The sequence below is a fragment of the Geotrypetes seraphini genome, chromosome 6 (assembly GCF_902459505.1).
Source record: "Geotrypetes seraphini chromosome 6, aGeoSer1.1, whole genome shotgun sequence".
NCBI classification, from domain to species: domain Eukaryota; kingdom Metazoa; phylum Chordata; class Amphibia; order Gymnophiona; family Dermophiidae; genus Geotrypetes; species Geotrypetes seraphini.
In genome coordinates this window covers 135,792,550-135,818,811 of record NC_047089.1, presented here as the reverse complement: position 1 = coordinate 135,818,811, position 26,262 = coordinate 135,792,550, and the positions used below count along the sequence as shown (strand labels likewise).

At 44.8% G+C, this 26,262-nt stretch overlaps 1 protein-coding gene across 10 annotated transcripts in view; it reads right to left on the bottom strand.

Moving 5' to 3' along the window:
- Window positions 1-26,262, bottom strand: part of ABCC4 (ATP binding cassette subfamily C member 4) — a 627,262-nt gene that overhangs the window by 552,313 nt on the left and 48,687 nt on the right. For 6 of the 10 annotated variants that reach the window (XR_004539971.1, XM_033950379.1, XM_033950382.1 and 3 more), the window contains exon 3: window positions 19,048-19,168. The exons of 2 other annotated variants lie outside the window; for them this stretch is intronic. Coding sequence is in view for 6 of the 8 variants with exons in the window: in XM_033950379.1 (XP_033806270.1) it covers window positions 19,048-19,168 (121 nt within the window). In the remaining 2 variants the exon portion in view is untranslated. Of the gene's footprint in view, window positions 1-19,047; window positions 19,169-22,225; window positions 22,311-26,262 lie in introns of those variants that run through there. 2 more of the 10 variants (XM_033950380.1, XM_033950389.1) reach the window with 2 other exon arrangements.

The window sequence follows — 26,262 nt, the reverse complement described above, 5'->3', positions numbered from 1 at the left end:
CGCCTCCACTGCCGCTGCCTGAGCACCACCACCGCCCAGTCCAAACATCTTCCTTACTCCCTCCCTGCCCCTTACCTTCGTGACAGGCGATTTCTAAATTTCCTTCTTACGAGCGTGTGGGTACTGTAAAGGTCATCTCTGATGCAACCGGAAGTAGAAATAACTCATTGAGAAGTAGGATTGAGTAAAGCAACGAGCGGACTCTCCCCAAGCTTAGGACTGCTCACATTATTTTTACTTGTCTCAAAATTTAGAACACCTCGCATTAAAAAAGAAAAAAAGTTGCCTTATCACACAGAAAAAAGGCCAGCACAGCTCGACTGAAGGCATGATCCTTAATTGTGGTTGTTGCAAGCAGTAATGTGAAATAAAAGTATGAAGCCCCAGATGCACTGGCAATTCCAAGGACATGATCTCTTCTACGTGTTGCTGTTCAAGAGGTTTTAAGTAGGTTCAGTGGTTCAAATTTGTTGAGATACTACTTAAGGTGTTCAGAGGAGTACTTTTTCATTTTAACAGAATCAGATACAGGCTGTCAGCTAATTTGCTACAGCTCCTATTGGCAACTTGTAATCTGGTTCTGTTAGGATCGATGGAAACACAAAACTGCATGGACATCCTGACTGACTCAGTTCTTTTGAGTTGAATGCAAAGATCTGTTTACAATCATGAGTGTAAGGGCATGGATTCTGATGAGATTTTGACAGAATGTAAGAACTATTTCCTCATTGATACGCGATAGAAACACCCTTAAGTAACAGTTCACCTCTATCCCCTATTCTTTTCAAAATCTATATGTCCTCCCTGAAACTCCTCCATCTATCCTCCCTGGAAACACTTTACACTTATGCTAATGACATCCTTGTACTCCTTGAGACCAACTCGAACCTCACCAACCTCTCTGAGGACATATCCTCATGTATAACGAACCTCCAATCCTGGGCCCTCACCGTACAAATTAAACTGAATGAGTCCGAAACAAAACTACTTTGGCTCGGCCCAAAATTAAATCAGCTACCCACCCTCATCCCACTGTCCTCTGGCACCACATTGCAGCTTGAGTTCTCAAGCAAAGTTCTGGGCATCATCATTGACTCTACACTATCCTTCAATGACCACCTCAACTCCTTGGTAAAAAAAAATGCTTTTTCAGCCTTCACATGCTGAGGAAAGCGAGATCCTGCTTCCATCAACACTTTGCTGTCCTTGTATAATCCATCATCCTTTCCAGACTGGACTATTGTAACTCCATCTACTTGAGCCTAACAAAGAAAAGCCTTTAAAGACTTCAGCGGATTCAGAATAACGCGACTAAGCTAATCTTCGCAAAAAATAAATTTGACCATGTCTCCCCGCTTCTGTCTAAGCTTCACTGGCTTCCAGTAATCTCTAGGGTTCACTTTAAATGCGCCTGCCTAACTTTCAAGATCCTACATGGCATCTTTCCTCCCCTTATCCCACTATCTTGGAATTCCTCAAATCCTAATACCACCAGATCCACCCAAAAATTCAAACTATCCTTTCTCTCATTAAAAGGCATATCCCATGCAGGAAAACTAGGGATATCCCTCTCCTTCAGAATCACAGAGCTCTGGAATAACCTTACTACCCCACTTCAGAATCTGGGCGCCCTCCAACTTTTCCGAAAACATCTGAAAACTTGGCTATTCTCAAAAATGTAATACTTCCTCCTCTTTGTTATACTAAGTCCCTCAAAACATTCTCTATACCAAGTCCTGTAACCCTCATTGGAGTTCCTTCGCTATGCCAATTCCTGTAAACCGTGCCGAGCTCTACGATTGTGGAGATGATGCGGTATACAAACTTAAGGTTTAGTTTACTTTACTTTACTTTACTATGATGAAATTGTATGTATGACTCATATGTTGCCAGTGCATGGATTTCTCTTTTAGCAGAGCTCTTTTAGCGGAGGTCACTATTAAAAGAACATTATCCACGTAAGCTGCTTCAAAGAGGTGGACTCCAGTGGTTCAAATAGAAACTTGATAAAAGAAGTTAAAATAAGATTAACCCTTTCAGGACCAAGGGACATATTTGTCCCATAACTTTAAAATCCTATAAATTTTGATTGGGATAGTCTACAGTTCTAAATTTGATATGTACGGATTCCATATGATACTGCCTTTATGTAAACAAACTGGTTCCGACATTCATTCATTAGCGTCGTTGCCAGATTGACGAGAAGATTCACTTGCCACACTGTCCATAAGCCAGAAGTTTGATTTTTTTTAAAAAAAAATAATGATAATTCACAAAAAAAATCAATTTTTTGGCATCTGCAAGCCCTTTTTACCATAAAAATGTCGTCAAAACCACAAAAATTGGCCTCCGATCCTTATGGTCCTGAAAGGGTTAAGGCCCCATGGAACTGAGCGAAGGGGGTTTCTGAAGTGGTCATTTTGACATTAAGATGTCATTACATAGAAACATGATGGCAGATAAAGGCCAAATGGCCCATCCGGTCTGCCCATCCGCAGTAACCATTATCTCTTCCTCTCTCTAAGAAATCCAACTTGCCTATCCCACACTCTTGAATTCAGACACAGTTTCTGTCTCCACCACTTCTTCTGGGAGTGTTCCATACATCTACCACTGTTTCTCTAAAAAAGTATTTCCTTAGATTACTTCTGAGCCTATTACCTCTTAAACTCATATTATGCCCTCTCATTCCAGAGCTTCCTTTCATGCAATGTGAAATGCTGGGTGGAAAACCAGGATTCTCTCAGTTTTTAATGGAGTGTTGGAGATATCAAAAAAACTCTCAACACAGTGTGATGGAGGGATGAAACAGACTCCAAAATAGAACCTGTAGCTTTTCCCCTCCCCCATATCCCTCAGGAAGATGGGCTGAAAAAATTAGCTTCCATACTGCAGAGCCTGGCCCAATTCAAACAGGACTGCAACTAGGGGAAGAAAAAGCAGGACCGAACGAAGAAAAGAGGAAGCGCTGCCTAGACCCAAAACAGTATGCTCGGGAAGCATTGCCAGAACCAAACCCAGCCAATTCTGTTCCATGTTTTGAGGTTCTCCCTTGCAACTAAGCTTGAGGGGATTTTAAGAGCTCACAGCTGACAAGAGTAGGAAAGAAGAATGAGAAAGGCAGACTAGTCACTACAAGGGAGCTCTCCTGGAGGAGGAAGACAGGTTGTCCATGTGCCGATAATCAAAACATCTTTTTGAATGTATTCAGGGAGATTTTATGCCTCAGAATCCCACTGTGTGCCCAGAACTGAAAGGGGTGTTTCTGGAGGAGTGGTCAGGGTAGGACGTGGGCTGACCTAGACTTAGGAATAATCGAATGTTTGACAAGACTACCTAGATAAAAGTTATACGTTGCGAGTTAGATGATGTAAAGACCGGTATAAATACCCAAAATGTATCCAAAGTGACCAGATGACCACTGCAGGGACAAAATAAAAACACCCCTACTAACTCCATCACACCCCCACAAAGTTCAGAATAAAAACATATATACCTGCCTCCAAAACATCAGCACCTGGCATAGAAAAACCTAATAGAGCTGCACACAGGTGGCTTAAGTAGTCTGGGAGGTGGGCTAGTAAACCATAGAGAGGAGGACCCAGATTCATAAGCTATTCTAACCAATACATTCATGGTGGAAAATGTGAGCCTCCCAAACCCTACTCTACTACCATATAGGTGTCACCTACAGCCATAAGCGCTATTGGGGTTGTAGACAAGTGGGTATAGTGGTTTTGGGGGGGGCTCACCATAACCCATAAGGAAGTTCTGGTGAGGTGTTTATCTGGCACCCTTTTTATGAAGTTCACAGCAGTGCCCTGTAAGGTGCCCCACTGCTCTGTTGCCATATCTGGGTGGCCAGTCCATCACAATGCTGGCCCCTCCCACGTCCAAATGGTCTTGCTCTAGGCGTTTGGGACTTGGACGAAATTTTGGTCAAGATATTTACAGTGTTCCCGCTAAGCTGCGCTGGGGTGCGCTGGCGCACAAAATATTACCTCGCAGCGCACAAGTTTCTCGTCACAGCGCACACAGTGTAGAGCACAGTTCTTCAACCGCCGGTCCGCAAACAAAATCTTGCCGGTCCGCGAAGGATTCAGTCCCCGCCGCAACGAAAGGCCGGCGTCAGCTGACTTGCAACTTCCTGTTGCAGTCGCTGTGCCGGGACTCCTGCCTTCGCCGGGACTCCTGCCTTCCACCGCGTTTGCCTCCTGCCTTGTCTCCGCACCTCCAGACCAGCAGCGGCAGCTGTGTATGCTTTTAACTTCGGCACAGAGCTGCCCCTAATCAATAGTTTAGCGCGGTTTCATAAGGCAGCCTCGGGGCCTTTGCTAGGCCGGCCCACATCGCATCATCGAAGCGGGCCGGCTATCAAAGGCCCCGAGGCTGCCTCATGAAACCGCGCTAAACTATTGATTAGGGGCAGCTCTGTGCCGAAGTTAAAAGCATACAGAGCTGCCGCTGCTGGTCTGAACTCTTGGGCCGCTGAAGGAGGGCAAAAAGCAGCTGTCCTGGAGGTTTCCCTTCCTCTCGCCTTTACAGGTTCCTTTTTTCCACCTTTTTTTTTTCCTTCAAACGGCAACGGGCCCCAGCATCGACATCAATCAAGTAAGTTCCACTGTCAATCAAGCGGTTCTGCTCGGCCAAAGCTTCCCCTGTGACATGAGCCACCCTCAGGGGAAAGAAAGTGACCCACAAAGGTGAGGGGAAGGGGGGCAGATGATGGAAGTTGGGGGGGGGGGAGAGAGAGAGGGAAGGGGCAGATGATGGAATGGAGGAGATGAGAGAGAGAGAGAAGGGGACAGATGATGGAAGTGAGAAGAAGGGAGAGAGAGCAGAAGGCAGATGGATGTCAGTTGAGAAGGGAGAGCAGATGCTGAATGGAAGTGGGGAAAGAACACATACTGGATGGAAGGAGGAGATAAATAAAGGGGGAAGAAAATAGTAAGATAATGGAGGGGTGAGGGAAAGGGGTGACAAGCTGTGTGTAGACACAGTGAAAAGAGGGAAACGGGACTAAATAGTAAGAAAGAATTTAATTTAGATGGAGGCAGAAAATAGAGAAGGAAGACCAGAGAGGAAAAGGGAAGAGAGAGCAGAGAATGATCAGATCTGAGTGGAGGAAATGAGAAGAGAGATATGCTAAAAACCACAGGGGGGAGGGAAGGATAGAGATGCCAGACCATGAGGGGAACAGAAGGAAGATGATGGATGCTAGACCAAATTGGGGGGTGGGGGGGGCAGGAGGAGAGATGGCAGGGAAAGACAGACAGTGAATGGAAGGGGCAGATGCTGGACTGAAGAGACAGAGAAGGTTATCATGCTGCTGTACCGGGCCATGGTACGCCCTCACCTGGAGTACTGCGTCCAGCACTGGTACTTTAAGAAGGACACGGTACTACTCGAAAGGATCCAGAGAAGAGCAACTAAAATGGTTAAGGGGCTGGAGGAGTTGCCGTACAGCGAAAGATTAGAGAAACTGGGCCTCTTCTCCCTTGAGCAGAGGAGATTGAGAGGGGACATGATAGAAACATTCAAGGTACTGAAGGGAATAGACTTAGTAGCTAAGGCAGGGAGAACGAGAGGGCACTCTCTAAAGTTGAAAGGGGATAGATTCCATACAAACGTAAGGAAGTTCTGTGGTAGAAAGCAACATATTTATTTGGCTCATAACTTGCTGGCGCCCGATATTTTTAGCTCACAGTGAAAAAAGTTTGCTCACAACACCCGCCCGCTTAGAGGGAACACTGGTCAAGAATGTGGTATAAAGATAGATGTAGTGGCGGTCTGGATGATCTAACACCTGGACATACAAATAGACAATTTTTGAAAAAAATATATTTTAGATGTACTCATACTTTGAGAATGGACATTTTGTCGCTGCCGACTTTAGGTGATTGCACCCTACATCCAAATCGGACTTAGACATATTTTTTGATTATGGCCCTTTATGTACTTACACTGGTAAGCTTTTTTCAGTAAATAGGCAAGACATTCTAGAAAGATGGGTTATTTCCCTATAGCCGGGTCTGCTGCAGAAGGAATACACTCCGGATTTTTCACTCTCCCTCTGCTGTACTTCACTGGGTTGGAACACAGGCTTCAAAGGAGCTCAGAAACTGCTCTCATATAAAACTGAAACATATATACAGTATGTCCTGTTTGATCTTTTTATGGAATACCCTTTTTAAAAATATTTTATATGTACTACGCTTAGAAATTTGATAAGCGGATTAACAAATTTTAATTAAACTTGAAACTTGTCTTCCCATCCCTCAAGGGCTGACAGGCATCCAAGAATCAGATTGGAGAAGCATAAACAGACAAACAGTAGTCAGGCGCAGTAAATGACTGGGCAGGGATCTAGAATGTCTCGGCTATCTAGTGGAAAAGAGCTTACAAAGGTAAGTACATAATATTTTTTTCCAGTGTAATAGGTGAGATATTCTAGACAGATGGGACTTACAAAAGCAGTCCCCAAATAGCTGGGGTAGGCTTGCTGCGCCGACCCAGAAGACCAAGGACCCAAAGACAGAGTCATGTCCTGCCACCACATCCACACTGTAAAACTTGGCAAATATGTATAGAAAAGACCACATTACCACCCTGCAGATCTCCTAGCTTTGGCCCATGAAGAAGCCACACTGCTGGTAAAATGAGCCTTGATGGAAACAGGGGACCGTTTCCCAGACAGAACGTAGGCTGACAAAATGGCCCTATGGATCAATCTGGAAATCCTGGCCTCAGAAGTGGGAACACCCCACCTTACCGAAAGCACAAACAGATGGTCAGAGACACAAACTCATTAGTGACCTCCAGATAACGCAGAAGAACTCTGCACACATCCAGTTTCCTCAGCAGTTGATCTGGAAACCAGTAGGCTAAAAGGCAAGCAAACACTTCCTGTTTAACATGGAAAGCCAAAACTACCTTCAGCAGGAAGGAAGAAACCATCCAAAGGGAAACCCTAGTCTCCAAAATATGGAGGAACAGTTCTCTGCAAGACAGAGCCTTTAGTTCCAACATCATGTTGCGCCAAAGGAATAGCAACCAGAAAAAATGTCTTGAGCATCAAGTTCAAAAAGGAAGCATCTCAAAGGAGCTCAAAAGGAGCCTTGGTAAGGCTAGACAGCACCAAGTAAAGGTCCCCAGAAGGGAAAGGTTGCTTAACCAGCAGGCTGACACGAAGAGTCTCCTTTAGAAATCTAGCGACAGCAGGATGAGATGCCAACAAGGACCAATGCTCCTGGGATCTAAAACAAGAGAGCCTTGTTACCTAGACCCAAAGAGAAGCCACATTGAGGCCTTTATCCATACCAGCCTGAAGAAAGGCAAGAATTAGTGAGATCAGAGCTGCATACGGATTCACCTAGTCCTGGGCACATCAATATTTGAAGGTCTTCCATGCCTTGGCATAAGCTGAAACTGTAGATCACTTCTTAGACTTCAGAAGAGTAGCAACAACCTTAGCAGAATATCCTTTGTGCCCTATGGTTGCACACTCAAGAGCCAAGCCGTAAGAGCAAAGTGACCGGGATCCTCCATGGACACTGAACTCAGCAGCAGAGGTCCAGATGAGCGCTTAGCCGAAGGCTGCAACTCCTGTGCAGATGCATCAGATCTGCATACCAAGCTCAGAGAGGCAAATCTGGAGCCACCGAATGACAGGCCACAAACTGCCAAATGACCTGGCCTAACATCGGCCAAGGAGGAAAGACATACAGGAAAGTCTCTACAGCTGCACCAGAGCGTTGAGCCCCTCATTTCCGGGCTCAGATCTTTGACTGAAGAAGCAATCCACTTTCTTGTTTCTTGCCATTAGGTTGAAGCAGATCCAGAATCTGTCTGCTGAAGAAGTCTGCTTGAACATTGTCTATTCCCACCACATGCACTGTCAGCAGTGCTAGGAGATGTTTCATCTAAAGAAAATGAAGGTAGGCATCCTGAGCCAGAGGAGAGCTCTTAGTCCTTCACTGACGATCAATGTAGGCTACTGCCGTCACATTGTCAGAGAAGACCCTAACTGCCTGACCTTCCAGAGACTTCTGCAATCTCATAATGGCTCCAAGCTCGAACCTGTTGATTGACCATTTTCGCTGAGATGGCGTCCAACTCCCCGGAACAGGAGAATGATTGAAATGGGCTCCACAGCCCCCAAAGGCTGGCATTGGTCATCACCACAATCCAGGAGGCAATATGTAGCAGAACACCCCCACGGAACAATTGCACGAGAAACCACCAGGCCATGCTTGCTCGTTGTTCCATTGTCCAAGTTAGACAGGTCTGCAAGGCATTCATGTGCAGAGCCCAGTGAGAGCGCAAAACATGCTGAAGAGGACACATGTGCGTCTTCACCCAAAGAACCATATCCAGTGTAGCAACCATCAATCCCAGAACTAGAAGACAATCCCATGTCAATGGAGACGGCCATTCTAGAAGGGAAGAAATCTGGGCACACAGTTTCTGCCTGCGGGCTTCTGGTAAAAAAAAAACATGGCCCGCAGCCTTGTCAAAGAGAATTCCAAATCAGTCCAGCGAAGTTGACAATCCAGCCAGGTCCACCAGCACCTGGAGCAACCGTGTGCTGTCCCTCAGCCAACAAGGGAGCTCTGATCAGCCAGTCATCCAAGAAAGGGGACCCTGGAGACCCATTCTTCACAGATAAGCCACTATAACATCCATCACTTTGGTGAAGGTCTGGAATGCTGTTGCCAGCCCAAAAGGCAGAGCTGAGAATTGGTAATGCTGTTCCAGAACATGAAACCACAAAGATTTGTGATGGGCAAGAAAAATGGGAATGTGCAAGTATACCTCCATGAGATCCAGAGAGGTAAGAAATTATCCAGGGGCCATGACCAAATGCACAGTATACATTCAACAGTGTGGAACCTTGAGAGCTGCATTCATGTGCTGAAGATCCAGAATAGGCCTCTAATCTTCAGATCTTTTCTTTGGCATGAGAATGTATATAGATTATCTGCCCAAGCCCGGTGAACGGTGGCTTGAAACTGTGAGCACCTTGTCCGGGTGACTTGTAAGAGAGTGTAGGAGAGTCCATAAACCAATCTGTCAGAGGCCGAGCAAATTCCAGCATATAGCCCGATCAAATAAGGTCCAAGATCCACTAGTCTATATAACAAAACCGTAGGCGGCGCATGCGCAGTCTTATTAGCGTGCTTCCATGATCCGTATGTCCGTGGCCGCCAAGACTGCAGCATGCCCCGCGCTTACTACGGCCCCACGCGCAGCTCAGTTCGGCACGGCGGTTTCCTCAGATAGGGGAAGCCGAAAAACTCAATCCCGCCTCATGGTCCTGCCGCCGCTCACGAATTCCCCCCCCCCCCCAATCCTCCTGCAACAGCCGCTACCGCTCCTGTTCAAAGCGGCCTGCTGAGGTTCGCGGCCGCTGTAACGAACCTCGCAGGCCGCTCTCCACATGGTAGCACGTTCCCTCTGACGCAATCGCGTCAGAGGGAACATGCTACCGAGTTGGAGAGCGGCCTGCGAGGTTCGTTACAGCGGCCGCGAACCTCAGCAGGCCGCTTTGAACAGGAGCGGTTGCGGGAGGGGGGGGGGAGTTTTAACAGGAGGAGTCGCCGAAAAAAGCCTTCAGCCGCAGCAGGCCAGCACACGGGAAGGGAAGGGGGAGGGGCCGAACGGAGCAGGGCAGCTCAAGGTAAGAAGGGAATGGGGGGTGGGGGAAAATGTTTCTACTACTCAGCAGGGACCTGGAGGGGAAGGGAAAACCGCTGCTGCTTCTGCAAAGGAAAGTGGTGGTAGGGGAGAGAAGGGAATGGGGGGTGGGTGGGGGAAAATGCTGCTACTACTTCACAGGGATCTGGAGGGGAAGGGAAATATCACAGCTGCTTCTGCAAAATAAAGTGGGGGGGGGGAGAGAAGGGAATGGGGGGTGGGTGGGGGGAAATGCTGCTACTACTTCACAGGGATCTGGAGGGGAAGGGAAATAGCACTGCTGCTTCTGCAAAGGAAAGTGGGGGGGGAGACACAGAAAGAAATACAGACAGACAAAGGAGGCTAGGGAGAGAGACAGACAGAAATAAAGACAGACAGGGGACCAGAGAGACACAGAAATAAAGACAGACAGGCAAAGGGTGCCAGGGAGAGAGAGAAAAAAAATTGCAGGAGGGAGAAAGACAGAAAGAAAGGAAGAAAGAAACAGGAGCAGGGAGAGAGACATAAAGAAAGAAAGACAGACAGCCATATATTCTAGCACCCGTTAATGTAACGGGCTTAAACACTAGTCAGACATAATGCGCATCCAGGCATGAAGAAATGATGAGAGCCAGCCCCCTTTCTGAAGGGGGGGCATCCCTCAGCCTGGCATCATTGTGCCTGTTTGGCAGAGGGTGCAGAATAGGAGGTGGAGGGCTGGGAATTCCTGTAGCCAGTATACCCTCGTTGGGAGTAGAGAATGACATTGGGGACAAATTTGTCCCTGCAGGAACTCAATTTCCCCGACCCGTCTCCATGCGTTTTGTCTGTTCCTCTCCCTGCCCCATTCCTGTAAGACAGGGGTGTCAAACTCAATCACATAAGGGCCAAAATCTAACATAGGCTAAGTCGCGGGCCAAATTTTTTATTAAGATACTTAATGGTCCTTTTATTAAGATGTGCTAACCGATTAGCATGCGCTAAAGATTAGCACATGCTAAATGCGCACCTTAATAAAAGGACCCTTTAGTCTTAGTAGAAGTATAAGGGTTACAACCACATGCCGGCTCTGTGATATAAACAAAATAAATAAAAAAGACTTTTCCCTCTCTCTTTTAGGTCCTAGTTCACGCTTGCTGTTTAACACCAGCTCTGGCAGGATACACATTTCAAATCTGACATATTGTAATCACAAACAGAAAATAAAATTATTTTTTCTACCTTTTGTTGTCTGGTCATTATTCAAATCATGTTGGTCCCATGCTTTGGTTGTCTTCTGATAACTCGCTTGCCAGGGTATCTTGCCCATTTGTCATTTCCTTCTTTCTCTGTGTTAACCATCCATCTTCTATTTCTGTCCTCCCCTTCCGTTTCCTTTCCCTCCCCTGGAGGTCTGGCATCTTTCCTTTTTTCATCTCCATCCCCGCAGCTGCAGCGATGGACCCCAACATCCCCAGATCCACTTTTCATCCAGAATCTCTCCCTCCTTCCCCACCACCTCTTTTTTTCTCTTCTTAACTAACCTCCTATCCAGTATCTCTATCCCCCCTTCTCCACTCCATCCCTTGTGTCCAACTTCTCTCCCTTTCTGTTCCTTCCCTCCATCCCATTGTCCATCTCTCTCCCTCTCCTCTGTTTTTAGACCCATTATTTCTTCCCCTCTCTCCCACCCTCAGTCTGGCATATGCACGTCTCTTTGGAACCCCCCCTTCCCTCCCTTTTTCTCTCTCTCCGTGTACTTCTACACCAGGGCTTGCCCCCGCTCCCGAAGGCCTGCATGTAAAGGCATGCATGTTTTCCCCCTTCTTTCTAGTGTCCACTGGCTACCCTGTTCCTTTCCTCCCTGCATATCATTGTCCACCATCTCTCTCCCAACTTCCCAGCCTCATCTTCAAAGCAGCCTGTACTGGATTGCCGGTCAGCTGTAGCGATCTTAGCAGGCTGCCGTTGGCCTCCGCAGCACGTTCCCTCTGCTGCAGTCCCATACGTCAGAAGAGCGGCGGGACCGCGGCAGAGGGAACGTGCTGTGGAGGCCGACGGCAGCCTGCTAAGATCGCTACAGCTGACCGGCGATCCAGTGCAGGCTGCTTTGAAGATGAGGCTGGGAAGTTGGGAGAGAGATGGTGGACAATGAGATGGAGGGAGGAAAGGAACAGGGTATTTTCTCACGGGCCAAATTTAATTACCTTGAAAACTTGATAGTGCATCAATTGTTGTTGGCCGATTCTCTGGCCAATTCTCAAACAACGATCAAGTCGCTATCCTTAGTGCATCTAGCCCTAAGTGCAATGTTCTTATTTCCTAACCATACCTTCATGAACTGGATAACTTAAAATAAGTAGACACCAAGTGAGTAATGGTGTAGGGCTTTAGAGACTATTGCTCCCCCACATCCCAGTACTCAGCAAATATAAAAACTATCTAACCCCAGAATCCACTTCACACAACAGGGAATTACCGAGAATTGTTTAAGTAAAAATCCAGCCGTGAAGGGCAGTTAAACCACGTGTTGACAAAAAGCACACCAACTACTTCCCCAAATCAAATCAGTATAAGTAATGTACTAGTAACCCAAATCCTTACCCATACCTAACTCCTCCACCGAAGATCTCAAACCAAAGCATATACTTACCTGAACTTATCAAGATAAGATCTAAGCATTACTTCAAGCAACTCAAAGCACAAGAAGGAACAAGTTTCTGCAAAGCTTTGACACCAGTGGTACACTGAGGGAGGCATCTTTGCTGGCAGTTTACTTTACTAATGCTGGGTGGCGTCATTGATAGGCAGGGTCAAGAACAGAAGGGAGCTGGGACAGCATCAGTTATAAGGGTATGAGTTTTGGGCAGAAACTGCTCCAAAACTTTCAATAGATCCCAAACTAACTGAAGGCAACAGGCCACTTCCAAAGTCAGCACTTTTGGTTGCAGTGAAGACAAAGATATGTCTAATATCCTAGAGACTAGATTTAGAACACATGATTGCAATAATGGTCTAAGTAAAAGCTGAGAGGGGATATGCAAAGGGGGAAAATTCTATTTAGTTGTGAGTTAAGGCTCACAGCATCACATCCCAGTCTTGGGTAGACTTGAGAAGAGATGCCAAGTGTCACGCATTAGAACAAGGCTCTTTAACTGTTGCACTCTGAGCTCCTGCTCTCACTCAGAACCTTGACTTTCATGAAGGGCAAGCCTATAATACAAAAAAGTCAAGCAGCTTAACCAGTTGTGACAGAGTGCATGTTCCATCACAGTGAGGTGAGGATCCACTAGGAATTGGTCTTATAGGATGGGTTTGAAGCTAGTCCCATGACCCACAGTTAAGGTGAATGTAGAGGGACCCAGCAGTGGGTAGCTGTAGCTGATCAAAGAAGGTTATGTGAGAGGTGGAAGGAGCCAGCTAACCTTCAGGTTCCCTCTGATATAATTTCCTAAGCATTGATAGCGGGAAATTGATACCCAACAAGTGAACTGAAGAAATATTTGCATCTAATTTGCATAAGCAACAGAATCTTGCATAGTACTTGCTAATAAAACCCGAGAAGGGAGAAAGAATCCTGTTGGGTCTGAAAGTGGACAGGTAAAGGGTACTCTTATTGACTCCAAGACTTTCTGGTGGATTCAGATGACTATTTCCATATGACAAAGGACTCACACTAACTGTAGAGGGGGATTCATATTAAGATCCTACAGCATGAGAACCTAGGAAATTAGAGACTGATTGCCCTCCTCTTGAAGGAAAGATGCTTTTGGTGCTAGTGTTGTCAGATGAAAATGCTGACCAGTTGAGGAGAGTTGTGGACAGACTTCTGGCTGGATGAGCAAGGCTGGAGGACAAAAATCAACACAGGAAGAATAAATCTGAGCTCACCTTCTTGTGTATTTTGCCTCCCCTACCTGGGAGTACTTGTAGACAAGTCAATGAAACCGTCCATGCAATGCGCAGCAGCGGCAAAAAGGTTAAACAGGATGCTAGGAATGATTAAGAAGGGGATCACAAACAGATCGGAGAAGGTTATCATGCCGCTATACCGGGCCATGGTGTGCCCCCACCTAGAATACTGCATCCAACACTGGTCACCGTACATGAAAAAGGACATAGTACTGCTCGAAAGGGTCCAGAAAAGAATGACAAAAATGGTTAAGGGACTGTAGGAGTTGCCATATAGTGAGAGGCTAGAAAAACTGGGCCTCTTCTCCCTTAAAAAGAGGAGACAGAGGGGACATGATCGAAACATTCAAGATAATGAAGGGAATAGACTTAGTAAAGAAAGAGAGATTGTTCACCCTCTCCAAGGTAGAGAGAACGAGAGGGCACTCTCTAAAGTTAAAAGGGGATAGATTCCGTACAAACATAAGGAAGTTGTTCTTCACCCAGAGAGTGGCAGAAATCTGGAACGCTCTCCAGAAGCTGTTATAGGGGAAAGCACCCTCCAGGGAATCAAGACAAGATTAGACAAGTTCCTGCTGAACCAGAACGTACACAGGTAAGGCTAGACTCAAGTAGGTCACTGATCTTTGACTTAAGAGCCATCGCATGAGCGGATGGACTGCTAGGCACTATTGATCACTGGTCTGACCCAGCAGAGGAAATTCTTATGTTCTTATTCTTTTATCTCTGTACCTACAAGTACATGTGCTTTGAAACTTATGCATAGGTTTATAGCTATCAACTGGGGAGTACTTTTTAAGTCCAGAAAAAAAGAAAGCAATTACTTGTGGAAATAATCAATGTAAATTGCCTCATAATGCCATCTCTCTGTCTATCCTTTCTGAGGTGTTAAAGAAAAGCAAAATTACCTTTATTTTTTGTTTTGTTTCATTTTCATAATATGGCACTTAAAAAAAAAGTCTTTCTAATTTTTGTTTCTTAAAACAGCATTTGGAAAAAAAAAAAAAAGCTCATAATCTAACCTTCAACCTTGCTCTTTGGGGTGGTAAATCTTACTGTTTGTGATGGTTCACTCTTAACAATACTGAAAACATCTCAAGCCTATGTGCACTGTCTGGTAAAGAAATCATATAAACAAATGTAGTGCAAAAACAGCAGCCATATAGTCTCTACAGAAAAACGTAGCACCTTTATATGTTGTAACACCTTTAAAAAAGCTAACAGTAAGATGCACTGAAACCATTTAAGTCCTTTCTTCAAATAGCAACATAAGCTGCCTCAAACACATGCATTTATACCGTAACATTTAAATTTTGGATCTCACAGACATACGTACTATCCAAAATGGCTAAAAAACCAAGAGGGGTATTTAAAAAAAAAAACATCCAAGTCCAACTTGGACGTTTCCTGCTGAACATCCAAAGTTAGAGGTACCAAAATGCCCATTTTCAAATGGCAAACAGCAGGACGTCCAAAAATAATTTTTTAAAAAAATCACCCACTTAGAAGTCTTGGTCACCAGGATGTCTAAATTTATACCCCATTTTCAATCAGAAAAACATCCAGGTTAAAAATGTCCTAATCCTGACCATTTGGACGTGGTACTAATGTCCTAATCCTGGCCATAGTAATGGACTGGCCACATAGATATCCCAACAGAGTAATGGGACACCTTAGAGAGCACTGCTGTGAACTTCACATAAAGGGTGCCAGCTGTATCTCTCACAATAACCCCCTTATAATTTATGGTGAGCCCCTCAAACCCACCCACCCCAAACCTACTATACCCTCTTATAAATCATCCCAATAACACTTATGGCTGCAGGTGGCACCTAATGGCAGTAAAGTAGGGTTTGGATGGGCTCACACGTTTTATCATAAATGTAGTGTTTCATAAGAACATAAGAAGTGCCTCTGCTGGGTCAGACCAAAGGTCCATCGTGCCCAGCAGTCCGCTCGCGTGGCGGCCCAATAGGTCCAGGACCTGTGTAGTAGTCTTCTATCTATACCCCTCTATCCCCTTTTCCTTCAGAAAATTGTCCAATCCCTTCTTAAACCCTAATACCGTACTCTGTCCTATCACGCCCTCTGGAAGCGCATTCCAGGTGTCCACCACCTGTTGGGTGAAGAAAAACTTCCTAGCATTGGTTTTGAATCTGTCCCCTTTCAACTTTTCCGAATGCCCTCTCGTTCTTGTAGTTTTCAAAAATTTGAAGAATCTGTCCCTCTCTACTTTCTCTATGCCCTTCATGATCTTGTAAGTCTCTATCATATCCCCTCTAATTCTCCTCTTCTCCAGAGAAAAGAGCCCCAGTTTCTCCAGTCTCACAGTGTATGAAAGGTTCTCCATACCCTTTATCAAGCGTGTCGCTCTCCTCTGAACCCTCTCGAGTATCGCCATATCCTTCTTAAGGTACGGCGACCAGTATTGGACGCAGTACTCCAGATGCGGGCGTACCATCGCCCGATACGACAGGATAACTTCTTTTGTTCTGGTTGTAATACCTTTCTTGATTATACCTAGCATTCTATTCATTCTCTTAGCGGCTGCTGCGCACTGTGCCGTCGGCTTCATTTTTTTGTCCATAATTACCCCCAAGTCCCTTTCTTGGGTACTCTCACTCAATATCATCCCTCCCATCGTATATCTGTACCTTGGGTTTCTGCTTCCTACATGCAATACTTTACATTTCTCTACATTGAATTTCATCTGCCATCTCGTCGCCCAGTCCCCTAGTTTGTTCAGGTCCCTTTGTAATTCTTCGCAGTCCTCTTTAGTCCGAGCACCACTAAATAGTTTGGTGTCATCTGCAAATTTTATTATTTCACACCTCGTCCCTGTTTCTATATCATTTATAATATATTGAATAGCAGTGGTCCGAGCACCGACCCCTGGGGAACACCACTCGTGACCCTCCTCCAGTCCGAGTAGTGGCCCTTTACTCCTACCCTCTGCTTCATACCCACCAACCAATTCCTGATCCATCTATGTACGTCTCCTTTCACCCCATGGTTCTTCAGTTTCCGAAGTAGGCATTCATGGGGTACCTTGTCAAAGGCTTTTTGGAAATCTAAATATACGATGTCTATGGGGTCCCCTTTGTCCATCCGTTTGTTAATTCCTTTGAAGAAGTGCAGTAAATTCGTTAGGCACAATCTCCCCTTGCAGAAGCCGTGTAGGCTTGTTTTTAGAAGTTTATTTCTTTCAAAATGCTCATCGATGCTGTCTTTTATCAGCGCTTCCACCATTTTCCTCGGAACTGAGGTCAGACTCACTGGTCTGTAGTTCCCCGGGTCACCTCTTGATCCCTTTTTAAAAATGGATGTAACATTGGCTATTTTCTAATCCTCCGGGATCACTCCTGTTTTCAGGGATAGATTGCAAACTTGCTGCAGTAGTTCCGCTATTTTCTTTCAGAACCCTTAGGTGGATTCCGTCCAGGCCCTGTGATTTGTCAGTTTTTAATTTTTCTAACTGCCTGTGTACGTCTTCAAGGCTTACTTCCATGGCTGTTAATTTATTTGTTTGGTCTCCTTTGAAGATTTGCTCAGGTTCCGGTATGTTGGATGTGTCCACTTTTGTAAATACAGACGAAAAGAACATGTTTAGTCTTTCCGCCACTTCTCTCTCCTCCTTCACCACTCCCTTCCTGTCTCCGTCATCCAGTGGCATATGGGCCTGGGTCCTCCTCTCTGTGGTTCACTAGCCCACCCACTAGGGGAGTGTGGAGATGTCTTATCTTGACGCATACAATTGTGGCACTTAGACCCTTCTAAAACAGGTCTAGTTCCAAACTTGTAAGTTCTATCCAGGATGTCTTGCAAAATGTTTATCACTGCAAGATGTCCATGTCTAATCCGCCCTTGAGCCCGCCCATAACATGCCTCCAACATGTCCATGCAAGCCCATAACACACCTCCAACACCCAAAAAAAAGAATCTTGGATCTATTGAGAACAATATGTTAAAATCCTCTGCTCAGCATGTGCTGGTAGTAAAACGAAATTCCATGACATGGTGCCAGCCTATATGGCCTCCAAAATTCCGCCCTATGCCCTGAATTGACCACTTTACTTGCAAAAAGAAAACTGATTACACATGCCCTAAGAATGTGCCCTCGCTACCTTCCCTACAGAAAGATGGCTTTGATTATCAGCACTTGGACATCCTGGCGATTGGGATAGCCAAGTGCCAATTTAGGATGCCTTGTCTTCAAACAGCAGCACTAAGTAAAGACCCTCTTCATCCAAGATACCCTTTTGGTTTTCTAAAAAAAATCTTATTTTCTGTTCCTCCAAATCACAGATTACAAGTTGAGATACATTTTAATAACACAATTCTCCAAAGATGTTGTCCATGGACCTTCAAGACCACATAACATTATATCAGAGCTTCCCAAACTGTGGGTTGGGACCTCAAATGCGGTAACAAAACTTACATTTGATGCACCTAGGTGAATCATTATTCTGCACCTCCAGAGAGTCACACAATTTTATATGGCTGCAACTATAGGGTCATGGCCAGATTCCAGATTCAAGTATAGAAAAAGACCTTGACTGGCTGCCAGTCAAATATAGAAAAAGACCTATGTACTACATCTAAACATACATAGTAACATAGTAGATGACGGCAGATAAAGACCCGAATGGTCCATCCAGTCTGCCCAACCTGATTCAATTTAAAAATTTTTTTTTTTCTTCTTCTTAGCTATTTCTGGGCGAGAATCCAAAGCTTTACCCGGTACTGTGCTTGGGTTCCAACTGCCGAAATCTCTGTTAAGACTTCTTTGGTGGATACTCCTGCTATTTCAATATACTTCCCCCTCCATATTCATGGGTTCAGCACTAACAACTTCGATAACTCACGGTTTTTAGCCCCCTCCCAGACCTCACAACTTATTTTTTAAAGCCTCCACAACTTACTTAAGGCCGACTCTTACCCACCCCTGCCTCCCAGACCCCTTCACTTCACAACTTACTTAGGACTGACTCTGACCCATTCCGAACCACTACACAACATACTTTTTAAAGTCTGGTGGTCTAGCGGTGAAGCGGGGCAGAAGCAATCTTCCTACATTCCTGCCCCATGCAGAGCCACCGGGAACTCACAGCAGGCCCCGTGGTTGACTACAGCAGGAACTCACGGCAGCCATTTATGTCTGCAGCTCTGTATGGGGCAGGAGCATAGGAAGATCACTCCTGCCCCACTTCACAACTAGACCACCAAGCTTTAAAAAGTAAGTTGTGGAGAGGTCCGGGAGGCAGAGGTGGGTCAGAGTTGGCCTGAAAGTATTTGTGAATTTCTTATTTGCAGGCTGGCTTTGCCCATAACACCCATAAATATGGAGGGAGAAGTACAGAAGATACATTTTAAGCCACTTTATAAGATCAAAAATAGTGGGAAGATAGAAATGTTACATTTCTCTGAAGTAGCTACCATATTCAAAGTATATAAAAGGCAAATGCTTCTTTTTCAGGTTACCTCAATAAATGTAAATAATCCTAAAACTGAATAAAATTTCCAGTAGCAATATATAATAGCTTTGCTTAAATGTGGCTTGCGTGCTTCTTTTTGGGCTCTCTGGATTTCCTTATCCCAATACCTGTAAAGCAGAATGAAGTGATTATGTAAATAAAAAGCACATAAGATGTGTAATAAAAAAAACAAAAAACAAGCATAACTCCATTTATTTTAGTATTTTTTTTAAAAAAATCTCTCTTTTAAAAATTTAAACAAGAGGGGTCATGTGATGCCGTTTTGTTGTGAGGGTGTGTGTGGACTGAGCTCCCGGGCCGTGATCGTTTTCATTCCCCTCAGCTTTACTGGTGAAATAAAAACATCCCAGCGCTATCCTTGGACCTTGTGAGTGCTTCCCCCATCTTTTGCACTACCCTCTGTGTGCCATGGCAACCAAACCTGCCCAAAAGGACCGCGAGAAGAAGCGTGGGGCCGATTCTAAGATGACGGAAGGTGAGTCAGGAGCCCAGCCTTCAACGAGCTCAGCATGGGTGGCCGAGATTATTTCAGAGGTGCGTGCTGCAATTCAAGACACTTTAAACACGCAACTGCAAAAACTGTTGGATAAAAATTGAAACAAATAAACACACAAAATATGCACTGTATGGAACATTATTAAAGTTAGGGCTTGTGAAAGGTGCTGAAATACTGCATTAGAAGTAATATTGCAAGCATTTATTGCACTTGAAATGGAATTTGATATACCAACTTTCTGTGGGTACAATCAAAACAGTTTACATATTATATATGAGCTTATTTTATATCTGGGACAATGGAGGGTTAAGTGATTTGCCATAGTCGCTCAGTTCCCCTGGTTCTCAGGCCACTGCACTAACCACTAAGCTACTCCTCCACTCTACTGCTGTGTGGCCTGCACAAAGGGCCTGGAGAAACTGCAGCAACTTTGAAAAGCCTAGTCAGGGCCCAGGCAAGTCAATAGATGACAGGCATGTGGAGAGACCAGGCTTCCAGGACTATGAGATCACTCTGCTTGTGATATCAAACCGTGCCAATAGTTACACCATTTAAAAATCAAGTCTTCCTATGACCAGTGTAGTAGCAAAGGAATTGGTGCATCCAGGAACTTGACCTAATCCAATCTTTCTTTGCCCTCCAGAATCCCCAAACACTCTTAAATTATTCCATCTCGATCTATTATTGAGATCTTCCAAATCTCTCTCTAGTTGTGTAACCACCTTTGCTTGCTTCTGTAGGCTGTGAATGTTATCCTCAGAAGTATGTATCCTCATCTCCACCAGTTTATGGACTTTTCTTTCTGGAACTTGTCTTAACATTTTTCAAACCTTGCTAACTGCTTTTACCACATTCGCTGGCAACAAATTCCAAAGCTTAATTATATGATGAGTGAGGAATTATTTCCTCTGATTTGTTTTAAATGTATTATTTAGTAGCCTCATTGTGTGCCCCTCTAGTCCTTGTATTTTTGGACAGTGAACAAGAGCTGATTAAATTTGCAGATGACACAAAACTATACAGAGTTGTTAAACTGCTTGCAGGCTATGAGAAATTGCAGAAGGACCATAGGTGATTGGAATACTGAACATCCAAATGGAAGATGAAATTTAATGTGGACAAATGCAAATGATGCACATTGGGAAGAATAATCCAAATCATAATTATTTATGGTAGATTCCACATTCAACAAAGTCTTTGTTGATATCTTTATTTGACTCAATAAGAGCTGGTTTTGATTGAGGTACTCAATTTTTTTATGATCTGTTTAGATATACCATGATATTTTGATGGATTGCCTAAAGTCATATGGGATATCTGGTAAGGTTTTGGCATGGTTTACCTCATTTCTAGAACAACATTGCTTTAACTTCCATCAACATTTTGATCAATTTGATTGGAAATTATTGTCAATTGAAGTTTTCAGGGTTCTGCATTGTCAGCAATCCTTTTTAACATCTATTTAGTTCCTATCTGTCTACTGGACTTTCAATTCAAACTTTATGCTTATGATATCCAGTTTTATTTCCCTATTAAAACTTCACTTGCTGATGCAATGCAACATTTTGACAATATGTTTAAAATTCGGACTTGAATGCATGCAAACAGATTTAAGTTGAACATGAAAAACCCAGATTTTGTGACTTTCAGATGACTCTTCCAACACATTAGTGCCCTCTGAATTAATTGTAAATGACACCAAGATTCCTATTGTTACAGAACTACATTATTTAGGAGTCTTTATTGATTCTTCATTGCCATTAAATCCACAGATCAAATCTGTTATTCAGCAGATTTTTTTTCAAACTCAGATTACTGAAAAGATCGAAACACTATTTATTTAAGCATTTATACACCACTTATAGTCTAAGTGGTTTACATTCAGGTACTCAAGCATACCAAATTTAGGACTGTCGCACAGACTTATTATGCCTTTGACTATTGAAATTCTTTATATTTGGGACTCCAAATTATTACCCCCTTTTATGAAGCTGCATTAGGCTCTTTTAATCACCAGTCGCAGTGGTAATAGCTCCGACGCACATAGAATTCTTTATGCAAATGATCTCTTTCTCCTCCGTTTAGCCAATGACTCCATCATGGATACATTGCAACACATCTATTCGGACTGAGGAACTAAGAACATGGTCATAGCGGCACTTCCTTAAATGCAGCCTCAGTGCCCTGATGTTGTGGGATCAAACCCTGTGCTGCTCCTTGTAACCCTGGGTAAGTCACTTAATCCTCCACTGCCCCAGATACATTAGATAGACTGCGAGTCCACCAGAACAGATAGGGAAAATGCTTGAAGTACCTATATATAATCTGCTTTGAGCTCCATTAGGAGAACGGGCTAAAAAATTGAATGAATGAATATTCCTTCCATACAATTCCCCAATCAAAAAAAGGCCACCTCCAACTGTCATTGCGCCACAAGTAGTGACAGTCTACTGCTATTCACAGCTCCCTCACCCTCCCATTCAGCCTGTGGCCCCAAGTTGTCTCCAAAATATTTCATAGCACACTAAAAAAAAAAAAAAAATTCCTGAACAATCTTTGACAAATGAATGTTATCTGGATGATAAAGACCAGGACACTCAACTGTGAGCAAGTCATGTGTCAAGACAAAGCCTCTCAAACCAACAATAAAACCTACAAATTCATACACCTGCGAGGGTGTTCAATAGCCTCGACCTTTCTCGCATTTCTCCAAATCAGACAAGGTACAATACAAGACCATACCAATCGTGCAGCTGAAAAAAAAAAAAAAACCTCTTTACCACATGTAAATCCCTTTTCATCTGACAAATTAAATCCACCCACTTTACCCGACATAAATCATTCTACTACTACTACTATTTATTTCTATAGGGCTGATAGGTGAATGCAGCACTGTACATTTAACATTGAATAGATGGTCCCTGCTCAGAAGAACTTACAATCTAATTTGAACAGACAGGACATTTCTGTGTTAGGGAGTTTCTGGCAAGAGGAATGATACAATGGGTATAGGTATCTCAGTTCAGTTGAAAGCAGCTTCAAAAAAGTGGACTTTAGCTTGGATTTCATTACTTCTATAGACCGAGCATGATGTATTGACCCTGGCAGCCTGTTCCAGGCATATAGTGTTGCAAGAAAGAAGGGACAGAGTTTGGAGTTGGTAGTGGAGGAGAAGAGTACAGATAAGAGGGACTTACCCGATGAACGGAGTTCATGGGGGGAGCATAGGGTGAGATAAGTGAGGAGATATTGAGGGGCCACAGACTAAATACACTTGTAAGTCAGTAAGAGAAGTTTGAACTGTATTCAGACATGGATGTGGAGCCAATGAAGTGACTTGAGGAGAGAGGTAATATGATCATCGCGGCTCTCGCAGAATATAAGTCGTGCAGTAGCATTTGAATGCAGCGTTTGGTATGGGTAGCCAGTAGGCTGATAATAGTGCATGGGATACATGTTGGAGATGCTTAAGATTTTTTGCTGTCAGTCCATTCAATAATGCATTGCAGTAGTCTATGCGAGAGGACGAAGGCATACAGAAGTTGGGTAAAGTCAGGTTCAGAGAAGTATTTCTTATTTTCCGAAGTTGTCAGAGATAGCAGAACGAGGAGACTACCACTTGAGAGATATGGATGGTAAGTAATAAGTTAGAATCGAGAAGTACCCCTAGGCTGTGTACTTGGCCTTTGGCAGTTATGGCAGATGATTCCCAGAGAAGGGCAGTTATAGGTGCAATGCTTTTTGTGGATCCAAAGGAGTTCAGTTTTTGAGGCGTTTAGGGAACATCCAGACTTTAGTTTCTGATAGACAGTTAATAAGTTTCACAATCTGGGAGTCATGGTTTTCTCCTAGAGGAAGACGTGGATGTTCTCCTAGAGGAAGATGTAGTTGGATGTTGTCGGTGACAGAGTGAATCTTGATTTGGTATTTATGGGCTATATCCAGGATGGGTGTAATATAGAGATTAAAACAGATAGTAGTGTTCCTTGTGGCATGACGTACTTGATTGGCTTTGGCTTTGATAGGGTAGCGTCTAGTAGCATGCACTGGGATCTGTTGCTTAGGAAGGATATGAACCATAGTGGCAAATCTCAGATGCCAAGCTCCATGAGTCAAATGAGAGGATGATCAATGGTGTCGAAAGCTGCACTGAGGTCTAATAGCACCAACAGAACATTGTTTCCATTAGTTGTCGATGATATCAAGGAGGACAGTTTGGCCCTGATTCTGAAAAGTGCCGTCCCGATTTTAGGTAGCTGTGGGTGCCCAACCCCTCCTGCTGGAACGCCGCCCCCCCAAACTCACAATTGCCGGCAGGAGGGTGCCCAACCCCTCCTGCTGGAACGCCGGACCCCCTCTGGACCCCCCATGCTAACAACCTCCCCCCATGACTCCCCTAACCTCCCCCCCAACTAACCCCCCCCCCAACTAACCTTTAAATGTTGGTCGGCTGGTCGGGTCTTGCTGCCGTCCAGCCGACAGGCCCGCCTCGTCCCGGCCCATCTCCGCTAAGGCTTCTAGAGTCTGGGCCAATCAGGCCTTAGGCATAGCGGGTCCACCCATCCCCACTAACCCTAAGGTGTGATTGGCCCAGGCTCATAGGCACCTGGGCCAATCGGGCCTTAGACTTAGCGGGGATGGGCTGGGAAGGGACGGGCCCGTCTCATTTCAATGAGGCAGGCCTGTCGGCTGGACGGCAGCAAGACCCATCCAGCCGACCAACATTTAAAGGTTAGTTGGGAGGGTCACGTGACTATGAGCCGCTAGAGACGTGTTCTCGCTCGGCTCCAGGACCCCGCTCCTCCACACGCTGCTTTACTTCGCCGAATCAGAAATTGATCGCATTTTTCGGTGGCGGCATCGACCGGGCATGTATGGAAAAATACTTGACTCGTTCCCAAGAGTCTGTCCGCAAGCAAATCGCTCGTTCTGAGCACCTTCGCTCGAAGCCCCATGAAAAGAAAATGGCGGCCGCATCAGGTACGGCTGTGTCTGAATTCACAGACACAGCGTTGGCCGACATAAAAGGCGCTATTGCTCAAGTGCTGGGACCACACATAGACACTATTACGTCTCAAATGTCCAGACTGGAACATCTTTTAACTGAGACTGCTTCCCGCACCACAGAACTAGAACAATGGGTTTCTAATGCGGAAGATACTGTTAACTTGCACGAAATGGACATTGCGGCCTTGCAAGAAACGGTGCAGCAACAGGCTGATAAGCTTGATGACCTTGAAAATCGGTCACGCTGCAGCAATCTGCACTTTTTAGGCGTCCCTCAGACTATTCCAGATGCTCGCCTGCTTAAGGAATTGGAGGACTGGCTCGAGATGGAATTCCCAGATGCTGTGACCCCGGGCTCTCTCTGTCTGGAAAGGGCCCACCGTATAGGCGTGCGGCCTACCCGCGACGCGAGACCCCACGTGGTGATTGCCAAATTCTTAAATTATAGACACAAGCAGGAAATTCTACGCCAATACCGGCTTCAGAAAGATTCTCTGAAACTGAGGGATTCTGTTATTCATCTCAGTCAAGACTATTCCCTGGCACTCACTGACCGACGCAAAGCTTTTTACCCACTTTGCACGCGGCTGGTGGAACTTCATCATCGGTTCTTATTTGTGTACCCAGCCTTATTGAAGATTCAGCATAATGGCACGTGGCACTCCTTTTCGGTAGCCACAGAAGCACAGGATTTTATCAATGTGAATATTGGTTCTTCTAAGGACCCTCCCTGACTTTGCTTGACTTAGCCAGGGTCTGTTACCTAGTTAGAATGATGTCTGGATTTATCCTGTATTGATATTGGTTTTATAGCTCACTATACCTATTTACTGTATATTTGCTTAGGAGGATTGGGGTCCCATAGGGTGTCTTCACGGACCTCCTTCATATTCCTTCGGGGATATATTCTCCGAGTTTTTTGGGGATTGGGACGGGGGTTGGGTGGTTGGTTGGGAACAGTCTTTTGCTTTAATTTTTTGGATACTGTTTTTTCTGTGGTTTCCACTGTATTATTGTTTTTTCTCTTCTGCTGTACAGGTTGGGTACTATGTGACCTGCACTTGGGTGAGGCTGGGCACCTGGGTGCGGATTTTACTACTACTGTGTTGTTTGCATTGTTTGTTTGAGCCTCCGGGGTGACAGCACACTTCGTATTCTCTCTTGGAATGTTTCTGGTATTACATCACCGGTTAAACATTCTAAGTTGTTGCAACAGCTGAAACACCATCAAGCTGATTTGGCCTGCCTCCAGGAAACTAAATTGACTGATGAGGAACATAAAAAACTGCAGAGGGGATGGGTGGGCTCAGTGTTTTCTGCCTCCTCTGGAGGGAAGCGAGCTGGGGTTTGTTTACTAGTCCGTAAAGGGTTGAAGTGTGCTGTTACTGTATGTCACCAGGACCCGCAGGGTCGCAATCTATTCTTACATGTTTCTTTACAGGGTTCAGACTTTAGACTTTTGATTACATATGGGCCTAATTCCTATTCCCAGACTTATTTTGATTCCCTGGTCACCCTAGGTTTTTTGGATACTTCCTACCCATTGATAGTGGCGGGAGACCTTAATCAAGTAATAGATGCTTCGCTTGACCGTTCTGCTCCAGCTGCCTCACCTTTGGGTGCGTTGACTAAGGGTATACCCTTTTTGTGCAAGTCCCTTGGTCTGATTGACCCTTGGCGGCTCCTTCACCCTTTCGA